The sequence below is a fragment of the Elephantulus edwardii genome, unplaced genomic scaffold (assembly GCF_000299155.1).
Source record: "Elephantulus edwardii isolate Elephantulus edwardi_28Jun2011 unplaced genomic scaffold, EleEdw1.0 scaffold00106, whole genome shotgun sequence".
In the NCBI taxonomy this organism is placed as follows: Eukaryota; Metazoa; Chordata; class Mammalia; order Macroscelidea; family Macroscelididae; genus Elephantulus; species Elephantulus edwardii.
The window spans coordinates 289,164-300,736 of record NW_006399856.1 but is presented as its reverse complement, the minus strand read 5'-3'; the positions used below and the strand labels follow the sequence as shown (position 1 = coordinate 300,736).

The following is an 11,573-nucleotide window of genomic DNA, read 5'->3' as shown; positions in this document are numbered from 1 at the left end:
GCTTGCTGAAACTGAGGAGGACCTGAAGCACTTGTTGCAGAAGGTCAAGGACTGCAGCCTTCAATATGGATTGAAGCTCAACATCAAGAAAACAAAGATTGTCACCCCTGGGCCAATTGGCAGCATCAGTATGGATGATGAAGAGATTGAGATAGTTAAGTTTTAGTTTACTTGGCTCCACAGTTAACACTCTTGGTACCAGCAGCCAGGAAATCAAGAGACAAATTACTGCATTGGGAAAATCAGCTGTGAGGGACCTCTCGAGTACTGAAGAGCAACGACGTCAGGCTGGAAACTATGGTGCACCTGATCCAGGCTATAGTCTTTGTAGTTACATGCTATGCATTGGAGAGTTGGACAGTGACTTGGGATGATAGAAATAGAATTGATGCCTTTGAGCTGTGGTGCTGGAGAAGTGTTGGTCTGGGTGAAGCCGGATTGTTCCTTGGAGTCAAGGATTCCGAAGCTTCGTCTGACATACTTTGGGCATGTTGCAAGGAGGGACTGGTCCTGCGAGAGGGATATCATGTTTGGGAGAGTGGAGGGACAGTGCAGGAGAGGAAGACCCTCAATGAGATGGACCAAGTCTGTGATTGGGGTGGTGGGAATGAGTGTTTTGGAGACGGCGAGGTTGGCACAGAATAGAGCAGGGTTTAGGGCTCTTGTACATAGGGGTCACTATGAGTCACAAGTGACTTGACGGTGCATAACAACAACAAACAGAAAGTATTCCCTTGTTCTGTTTTTACAAGAGCACAGTCAAATGTTCTGGGATTCCCATTCTTCTCAGTGTTAACCATATTTTGTTCTGATTCAGATACCTTTGCATAGTCGGTGAAACATCTTTTTGGTAGTCTTCTTTTAGCCAAAATCCATCTCACTTCAGCATTGATAGTTCTTCATGACATGGCCTCTTCTGAATCCAGCTTGAACCCTGTTGATGGACTGTTCTAGGACTTTGGAATATGACTCATGGTAACCCTGCAAACAACAGTTCTGACCCTTGCCCTGTCCTGCATCCTTCTCTCAGTCTCTGATATGCTCAAGCCCTTTGTTAGAGTCACTGTATCAATCCATTAGAAGAATCTGGTTTTGACATTGAACGCTGTTTTTTGTTCTTCATATCAGCAGTGATGAGATGACCTTTGAGAAAGAATCTATGTAGATCAGCTTGTGCAGAGTAATAATCACGGGATGCCTGCCAGTTCTTTGATGGCACTGTTCATTTTGTAGCTGTAAACCGGACTCTTGACTCTTCCTTGGTTATTATTCTCATATGATAAAATAAGAATTCTCTTCCAGTTGGTTGGAGATTGTGATCTGTAAATGTAACTTGAAAAATATAATCTACTAATTTCTTCCCTGAAACCACTTTGAAAACATCTGATGCATGTTTAACTCAATCTCAGATGAATACTTTCTTGTAATCTCCCACAATATTGTTTATGAGAGCAGGCTCACCCTCCTTGGCAGTTGCAAAAACTGAAGAATATTTTGTGAATTTGATTTTGAAAAGTAAGTTGGAGACTTGCGTCTATAAAATTGGGTTACAGGTTTTGCGTTAGAGGAAACAATGAGAAAAACATTAGAGATAGGTTCTCTTTCCCTGAGGTGAAGATGACCTGGTGACCTTAAGTAGTGTAAAGTGCTGAACTGCTATCTAAAAGATCAGCAGTTCAAGTCCATTAGCCTCTCCCCTGCCTGCCTTCCCCCCCAGCCTCTTTGAGGAGGAAAGACAACCCAGTGGATGTTTGCTATGATTTAGACCCCACTTGACCCAACGGCAGTGTGTTTGACTCCCTGAGGTAGCCCAAACAGAAATTTAGGATTTGGAATAAATAGCCCTTCTTTCATTTTTTTTAATACACCTTGAACTCTTCTATCTCACTCAGTTTGGCTGTTGGAAATCAAATCACTTTAAGTAAAACATTGGTTGTATCGAATTCTGTTTTTTCCTCCATTTTTTCCCCACTAACACTTGCGGTGGAATTTAGTGTAGATAACAGAGAAGACTGTTCAAGAGATTAGTGTCCCAGCTACTTAGGTCCAGAATGAACCCCACAGGCCAAAAGGAGAATTCTCTGCTCTTATGGGTCGTAAGTAACTTGATGGCACCTAAGCAACATCTGCCGCATTTGATCAGGAAAAGCAACACCAAGTAGAGGCAGCTGCACGGGAGTCAAGGAGCTCAATCAAACTCATTGCCTTCTAGTCAGATGTGGGGACTTGAAAAATCTGGGACAGCAAATCACAGACTAAGAGGCCATCCATCTTTCTTGGAGTCACTGGGATTTGAACTATAAGAGAAGCCCCTTAGGGCTTCTACAGAACTTCTAACAGGACTGTCTACAGACTACTACACCGTGAGAGCTCCCTGGTCATGGAGCAGGGGATAGAAAATGATGTTTGACTTTTCACCATTGCTTGACGAGGAAGAAGTGCTGACTGGTGTCTGCTTGCCCAGTTCTGCTGGAGGGTGAGAGAAGAAAGCCACCCAGGTGTGGAGTCTTGGATGGTGATGAGACATATGAATGTACTATTTTTTTTTTTTAAAGAAGCAGCAGAACTTTCTTCTGGTTTTGGTTTTTTATTTTGGTTTAGGACAATCTTATAAATCCTATGGATTTTTAATTTAATCATGCATATTTTATAACATTAATTGTAATTGTTTAATGTAATTAATGACATTGTCTGATCAATCTTTATTGTATATAGCCTTTACCTTCATCCAGTTTATCTGTTAATTTTTACTTTACCATCCAAGATTGATACTATGTGTATGTAAACCTTTCCTTTGCGTTTTACACTAATGATTTTAAACCGTAATTCTTCCTGTGAGTGACTTATGCCACTCAGCATAATTTCCTCTAGATTCATGTATATTGGGCAGATTAATGAATTTCATGAATTCTTTATAATTTCTAAGTGGAACATAATAGTGTAAATGTACCATAGTTTCTTTAGCCATTTGACTGTTGGGGGACACTTGGTAGTTGTTTCCAGCCTTTCCTATCATAAGCATGTTGCCGTAAACATGAGTGGGTGTGCATTATTTTCTTTTGTAGTTCTTCCTTTATGGGCGGTATACCTATTAGTGGGATTGTGAGATCAAGTGGTATTTCTATTCCCATCTTTCTAAAGAAGTGCCGAACTGCTTTCCATAGTGGTTGCACCATTGTACATTCCCACTAGCAGTGTATATAAGTGCTCTTATCTCTCCATAATCTCACCAGCATTTGCTGTTTGCCCTATTACTGACCTTTGCTCTTACTGTGAGATGGTATCTCATTGTTTTAATATTGGAGCTTTGAGGGAGTTATGGTGCTAACCCAAATACCTCCCTGTCTGGTGGTTGAATCCACCAGCATCTCTGAGGGAGAAACATGGCCAGTTTCCTCCTGTGTGATTCACAGTCTTAGAAACCCAGTAGAGGATCAGTCATGAGTTAATACTGACTCCATGAGATGCAAGAATGGGTAATGATCCTGAGCCTTTCTTCATGTATTTGTTGACCAGTAAAATGTCTTCTTTGGTAAAGTGTCTTTTCATGTCTTCTCCCCATTTTGCAATTTGATTGCTTGTCTTTTTCTTACTGAAATATTGGGAATTTTCAATAAATTTTTAGAGATGGGTCTCTTGTTAGTTATGTTATTTCCAAATATTTCTCCCAGGCTGTAGGTTCAAAAGAGCTTTCTGAGTATGAACAGGGACATGTGAGCAGCTCAGAGAAGTGGAGCTTTGATGAAGGCTTATTCTTCATGAAAGACGATTGTTTGATGAAGCTGGCTTAGATAGTATCAGAGCAGCAGGAAGACCACTGAAAACTCCCTGGAAATCTGTTATTCTCCCAGGCCTCTAAGACTGAGTGTTTGTGAAATGCTCATGTGGGGCTCTATTGCTTACCTGAAGACTACTGTAGCATGGTGTTTGTTGTCCTGTGACTATAACATTGTCAATTGCTTCTCCTTGCTTTATGTTGACAGACTTGAACAATGCAGCTGCTCCTCCTGGAGGTGTATGGCACCTTACCTGAGCCGGGCCATGAGACCATGTGGCTATGATGTGGGCCCCTCATGGCCTCAGCAGGAACAGAGCAATACAGTATTGGCCTCCGCCGGGGAAACAGCTTCAAGCAGCGTGGTCCCTCAGGCACGATCCATGCCTCGCCAGTTGAGAAACCCTCTGAGGGCAGAGCCTGGTCTCGAGCTCATCAGCAGGTGAAGCCAATCTGGAGGTTGGAGAAGAAGCACATGGGGACATTGTCAACAGGATTGGGCCCAGGCCTCTTGGGTGTCTCACCACAGTCAGCATATTTTGTTTGCCCCAACACTTTTTGTAACTCTGGGACCACGGCTGTCATTCCAGGCCACAACTCCTGTTACCTGCACTCCCTCCCAGACTTGTTCAGCAGTACCCTGCTGTACCGCCGCTCAAACCACAGGCACAAGCCCTATCAGCAGCTGGAGTCTTTCTGCTTACATTCAAACCTATCAGAAAAAAGACCGTTTTCTCTCCCTCAAAAGAGCCTCCCTGTCATTCTGACTGCCAATAGGGCCACTTCTTCTACAGTCTCTTTCATGGCTCAGCCCATGGCCGCCTCATCCACTGATCCATACCTGTCATCAGTGGGAGCCGCTGGAGAAAACTCTTCAGGGAAGAACCTGGCCTCTGCCATCTCAGGGAAGATCCCATCGCCACTCTCCTCCTCCTATAAGCCCATGCTGAATAACAACTCTTTCATGCGGCCAAATAGCACTAAAGTGCCTTTATCACAGGCCCCAGAGGGTCTGAAGTCAGTATCTACACCCAAAATTCAGACTGTCTCTTGGCTTCATTCAGGGGGTACGGGAGACTGTGCATCCCAACCCATTGAACATAAGGTTCCCAGAAGCAATGGCACTGTTCTAAATGACACCACTGTCCATACCACCATGTCTACCCCTAGCTCTTTAGACACGTTAGTCACCAGTGTTGCCTCTCCCCAGTATAACAGGAGTAACTCAGCCATGTGGGTAGAGCCGTACCTCTCTGGCCTGGATGACAACTCTGATTCCCAGGCTAAAAATAAGGAGGTTCGGTTCACTGAAGCTGTGAGGAAGTTGACTGCAAGAAACTTTGAGAAGATTCCAAAGCCAGGCTGCCAGTTTGAACAATCTTGTTTTGTGAACCCAAGCCTCCAGTGGAACCTCCTCAACAAGGGCAGGCAGTGGAAGCCCCCCGTGGTAGGCCAGCAGTTTCCTCAGGAGGATGCTGGAACAGACTATAGCATTCCCTCTGGTGCCCAAGACACCTTGGCATTGGACAATACAGTCTTCTGTACCAAACATATCAGCATTCACCTCCTTGCCTCATCTGCCAATGGGCTCAGTAGTAGCCCTGCCTGTGGATCTGCAATTGACCCTCCATCACTTGAAGTAGATAAAACTCTGGTTCCCTCTTCCTCTCAAATTCCTGGCGTAGCTGATGTGGCCACCCATCTCTCCTCCATCCATCTGGACCAGCCTATGAGGGAGCCTAAGGAAAGCAGGAAGCTGGACTTACCTGCTAGGGATCTTGGGTAAGTTGAAAAAAGCTTTTGGTTCCCTGAAAGCACTAGAATGTAAGCATCGTAATTTGGTGACACTGAACATTTGTCTTTAGAGCCATGCTCATTCATTTATGCATCATGGCTGCTTTCTTGCTACCGTGTCAGTGTCAAGTAGTTGTAACAGACTGAGTGACTCTCAAAACCAAGCATACATACGACTAGGTTTCCAGTTTTCCCTAGTATGACAGCAGGTTTAGAGTTAGGGTATATACATAATTTAATTAGTTTCTTCATTTGTGTCTTGCTGCTTCTCCAGAACCTTGGTCCATCAGACCTTGTTTGAGGTTTCTAGAGAAAGACCTTGCAATGTTAGAAGTTAATACTAGAAATTCATTGATGTCCGTTTGTTTCCAGAGGGCTCTGCATACATACATACATACTTCAAGGAACTTCAAAAGTAATAGAAGAGGTAATAGTACCTCTACTACATCTACTTGAGGATGTAGAGTTGAGGATCGATGGCCATATGTAAACTCTGAGAACAAGAGAAATGAGTTGTGAGGTCTTGGCATGGGAGAGCAGATTGGTGACTGGAAAAGAAACAAATATTAGGAAATGATGAACCAATGAGAATCTTGTGACATTTCTCATGGGAGAATAATTCTTACTCATAGTTCAGATGCTGACTTCCGGCCAGACCAGGTTGAAGCTGAAGATGCAGAAGAAGATCTCCTAGATGGTTTGGAAGACTGCTGCAGCCATGATGAGAACGAAGATGAGGATAGTAAGTGGGAGTTGGTCCTGTCAAGCATCAGGATAAGGAAGTGAGTTAACAGTGGTGTAGCAGATTTTTGTTTCACAGAATCATCTTCATTAACATCGTCCCTTGTGGATGGTTGGGGAGCAGAGGAAAAGGGAAGCGACTGCTAGAAGACTGATTGTGAGATGTTGCACCTGACAACAACATTGATCTCAGGAAACGTAGTTCAAGATGGCAGGGTGGTGTCCAAGAGCCTGCTGGACTTGGTGGGTTTGTGGGGCAGCCTTTCCTAGTGGAATTGCTCTGTTCTTCCCCCAGGAGACTCGGAGTGCTCCTCGTTCAGCGCTGTCTCTGCTAGTGAGTCGGTAGCAGTGATTTCTCGGTGAGTGTTGATGATGTAGGCCTTGACAGATGTTCTTATTCTGTTATTTCAAGGTTTTAGAGTTTAAGCATCCAGGTTATTAGTGGTCCTGAGAATCCCATTTCATTTTCATGAAATAATTATAAAATGTATGTATGTGTGTTTGTATTTATTAATTAATTAGCAGGGAGCAATAGAAGGGATCAGAGTCATCTCTTAAAAGATAAGACTTAAAAGTAGTACCATGATTTGTTTTTCAAGCTGCAGGTTGGTCTTCAGGGTATAAGAAATTTGTCTTAAGATAGATTGAGAAAATTAATCCCCAATTAATGAAGAAACTAAAATCTATCCTGTTATCCCAAACTAGAGCATTCCTGTGAAGCCTTTTAAAAGCAAAAATGGTATAAATTAGAGAAGCAATTACCATTAATTTATATGAAAAATTTTCCTAAACCCAACAAATGCTGACTGCTAGTTTCTCTTTCATTTTTAAAACTCATAAAAGTGAACTACCAGCCAGTTGGTTAGCAGCCTTGAACCCAATCCACCACCACGATTGTCCAGCAGTATTACTTTACCAATAATTCATTGCATTTCCTGCTGCTCTGTTCTTTTTTGTTTTTATTGGCTTGTGTACAATACTTTTCTTCATTTTCTGAAGATCATGTCACTTTAGAGATGGAAGCCATCAAGAAAGACATCTTTTTTCAGATACAGAAATTGAAGACCAGAGAAGTAACTATTCGAACATAATTTTCTAGCACTGGAACTCAAGTTTCTTGAAGATAATAAGCCCAATACTTTTTTGGACTATTTCTTTCCTTTTGATGTCTAACCGGCTCATACCTGACCCTCTGGCATGTTTTCCAAGGCTGTAAATGGCACAGAAGGAAATTGCCCATCTTTCTTCCTCAGAGCAATTGTTAGCTTTGAACCACCCACCTTGGGGTTGGCAGCCAACTACCCACTATACCACCAAAGTTCCCTGCTAAAAATCAATCTTGTAATAATATTTGTGGTTCATACCTGCTCAAAATAGATTATTTCCTCCTTTTTTTTTAAATTTTATTTTATTATTTTCTGTGCGTGTACCGTCAAATCGGATCTGACTGGTACAGGAGGAGATTATCCCCAGCAGAGCATCTGGTGGAATTTAACCGCACACCTCTGGGATTGGAATACAGCTTCTTGCCACTAGGCCACCAGAGCTCCGTTATTTACTCAATTTTTTGATACGATCTGAAGAAATGCTCTGGATCTGCCTGCCAAACCTAGCTGAAGTGTTCACTATTTTGAGACTCTCTGAGATAGCCTTTCTGGAGCCGTTGTTGGAACGGCAGTTGGTAGGTATTCCTGAGGCCCACTGCTCCAGATTCTTACCTGTTCATCGGATAGATGCCTGAGGGGCCTGTATGTTACATAAGAATCTACTGCCACAGATTTTTTTCCAAAATGGAAAATGGCACTAGCTCTCTTTGTATCTTCAGATAAACCTAAATGTAAAATGAGTTAAAAGTGTTATGCTTTCTTTCTTTTTTTTTAAGTTGTTCCCCCTACCTTTTTTAAAAAAAGTTTTCCAAGACTTTGCGCTTTTCCTCCCTTTTAATTATTGATATCGTTCTTTTTCTCTCCTCATTTCTCTTTGTCTTTGTGTAGCATACGTCTCTATTGTTGTGTACCCAAACTCCTTATCCATTTTCAGCCACTTGTTTAGGAACATCCTTTTCCTGCAGCTTAGTACAGGGTATTTTGGAGCTGTGTCAGAGAGAGAAGTGCCAGGAAGCTGCGTCTTTATCTGACATTTAATGATGTAGCACCTTATGGATTAATATTTGCAAAGTAATAATGGACTGCTTGTTCTTTTAGAATCACAACTGAAATGATAGCATCCTGAAATAAGTTATATATAATATAAAGAATACTCTGGATCTGTTGCTCCCTTTTATCTACCACATGTGTGTTTTCTGTCTTAGGAGCTGTGCAGAGGTTCTGTCCAAACCCCTTTCCAGTAATGAGAAAGTTGTCCGACCAGCCCTAACCTACAGCCTCTTCCCCAATGTGCCTCCTACCATCTATTTTGGCACTCGAGATGAGCGTGGTAAGCCTAATCCTGAGAGTCTCCAAGGGAGGGTGGTGGCAGCTAAGTTAGGGAAGAGGTGGGAGCAGTGTGAGGGAAAGTCCAGAAAGGCCTATTGTGAATGATTATATCACACTTTGTACTCAGCTTCCCACTTGGGCCATAGGTCCAGTATGGGGACTGTTTTCTTGTTTTTTAGGTGACCCTACTGAGAACTTGAGTATGTCAGAGATGATGAGGATGGCACAGGTTAGGACAGGGTTGGGATCCATTGTTCATAGGGTAACTGAGTCATACTTGACTTGACAGTGCTGAACAACAGCAGCAGCAGCTCAGCCTCATGGTGATGTGCCTTCTACCTTTTGTTTGCAATGTTACCTGCTTAGTGAAGGATAAGTGACAGTGGCACCTTTTTCTTCCTCACACAGTGACTCTCCCGCTCTCTTTTCCCTTCTCCCTATCCCCATCCCCTGCTTTCCCCTAGTGGAAAAACTTCCCTGGGAGCAGAGGAAGTTGCTCCGGTGGAAGATGAGTACAGTGACCCCCAACATTGTCAAGCAAACCATTGGACGATCCCACTTCAAAACCAGCAAGAGTGAGTCCCTGCCTTACTACCAGCTTGTCCTCTGCCCCAACAGATGGTCCTTAAGGAGTTTGAGAGCCCTAAATGCAATTATTTCTGCTATGTGGTGGCAGCTGGCAATCCTGTCCTGCAATTTCTGACCTTATTTGGAGTGTGTCATTATGAATGGTCCAGACCTCTGGGCTTGGATCAGTTAGTCAAGATTGAGAGAAAAAGGGCCATTGTTTTATCTGGCTCCATGACAGCTCCTTGTTAGCTTTCAGAAAACTGGGTCTGGGAGTTGTGCCCAAGCTCAGTGATATTCCTGAAACTTTTGGGCCCCACTTTCTGGCTGAGGTGTCAGTAGGATTGACTTCCTGACATGCCTTCCACAGGAAATGATGACTGGCTGGGCTGCTGGGGTCACCACATGAAGTCTGCTAGTTTCCGATCCATTCGGGAGCATCAGAAGGTAGGGGCCGTTTTTTGAGGAGCTCTCTTATTGGACTTTGGGCTAGTCCCAAAGTAGGGTTGTGTGGAGGATGACCGTAGAGAAGTCTGGAAATGTCCATAGGAGAGCAGAACGCAGTGTGAGAACCCCGCAGACCACACACATCTACAGTTCAGCCCTGGTGTTTGGACAGCACTAGCCTCTCAGAAAGAAACCTTTTCCTATAATGTATCATTAAAGGAAATATTGAAAGTGACATTGTCTCTGTTTTCACTATTCCCACTGAACACTGAGCATTGTTTTCATTCTGCCCAAGCTAAATAATATAATAAATAATAATAATAATAATAATATATAAATAAATAAATAATAAGGAGGACTTCCAGACAGCTGAGTCCCTTGCCCTTAGACTTAAAAGCTAGGTGTTTTTCTGTCCATGTATTTTTCTGTCCATGTTCCATGGACTGTTCTCCAGAAGAACAGTCTTAAGAACAGCATCAAGAAAGACTAAGTCTTCTTTATATCTAAGATGAATATTATATTTTCATAATCTCTAATAGGTGTCATGAATTATAAACTGCCATTGGGCATTCCACTTTATGTGTTTTAAACATACTTTTGTCAGTGCTCAGTAGCTGAGTACATAAAGACCATTACAAACCTTGTTGGTATTAAGTCAGAACTGACTCGGTTGACTTACCAGTGGGTTTTTAGAGGCTCTCAAGTACTCAGAAGGAGATTGCCTATCATTTTCCTGTAGAGCGGCTGGTGGATTTGAACCTTGAGTGGTATTTGTAACTCTCCCTGCTAGGCCACAAGAGTTCCCTAAAAATTACTAGGTGAGGATCATGAAATGGTGTAAGAGCTCAAAATGTTGCTAAGGAAGTTTGGACTGAGATTGAGATTTTTTATTTTATTTTATTAATTTTTGTGTGTGTATTGCCAAATCAGATCTGACTGGTACAGGAAGAGATTACCCCTCCTTCTGCAGCAGAGTATCTGGTAGATTCAAACCACACACCTCTGGGATTGCAGTGCAGCTTTTTGCCACTGGGCCACCAGAGCTCCTTAGAGATTGGGATTCTTGTCATGTAATGGTGTGGAGATCTCACCACTCTCTCTGCCCTCACCCTTTGCCCTTTCTATAGCTGAATCACTTCCCAGGCTCCTTCCAGATTGGGCGGAAAGACCGACTATGGCGGAACCTGTCCCGCATGCAGACCCGCTTTGGCAAGAAGGAGTTCAGTTTCTTTCCCCAGTCTTTTATCCTGCCCCAAGATGCCAAGCTCCTGAGAAAAGCCTGGGAGAACAGCAGCCGCCAGAAGTGGATTGTGAAGCCAGTGAGTTGATCACAGTGGGAAGGAGACCATGGTCTGAGAGTGGGAACAACAGAGTACTGAGCCAAGAGCAAATCTCATCTTTCCATTTGACTTGTAGCCAGCATCAGCACGAGGCATTGGCATCCAGGTCATTCACAAATGGAGTCAGCTCCCCAAGAGAAGGCCCCTCCTGGTACAGAGGTGAGCTTATCTCCAGCCAGATCTTTCCCAATTTTTCATTATTCTTTGGCCTGGAGATTCCATTTTACATTGTTCTGCTTTTTGGCTTCCCAGCAAGAGATGTTTTAGGTCCTTATCTCAGAGGTTGCTAACTGGCTTATGCTCTATAGAGCCGTGGGTCCAGTCTCACCTGCCATGTCCCTGATGCTACCCTTATCCCCATGTAGGTATCTACACAAACCCTACCTCATCAGCGGCAGCAAGTTTGATCTGCGGATCTATGTTTACGTCACTTCCTATGATCCTCTACGAATTTACCTCTTTTCAGATGGTCTC

General features: G+C 43.2%; 1 protein-coding gene across 1 annotated transcript in view; it reads left to right on the top strand.

Annotated features, from left to right (window-relative positions):
• The first annotated feature begins 4,067 nt into the window (after positions 1-4,067).
• Positions 4,068-11,573, top strand: part of TTLL4 (tubulin tyrosine ligase-like family, member 4) — a 19,725-nt gene continuing 12,219 nt past the window's right edge. The window contains 9 exon segments of the mRNA XM_006903723.1: positions 4,068-5,557; positions 6,202-6,311; positions 6,606-6,669; positions 8,622-8,746; positions 9,210-9,320; positions 9,683-9,759; positions 10,887-11,078; positions 11,176-11,258; positions 11,465-11,500. Of these exon segments, the coding sequence (XP_006903785.1) occupies positions 4,074-5,557; positions 6,202-6,311; positions 6,606-6,669; positions 8,622-8,746; positions 9,210-9,320; positions 9,683-9,759; positions 10,887-11,078; positions 11,176-11,258; positions 11,465-11,500 (2,282 nt within the window). The 5' untranslated portion in view covers positions 4,068-4,073.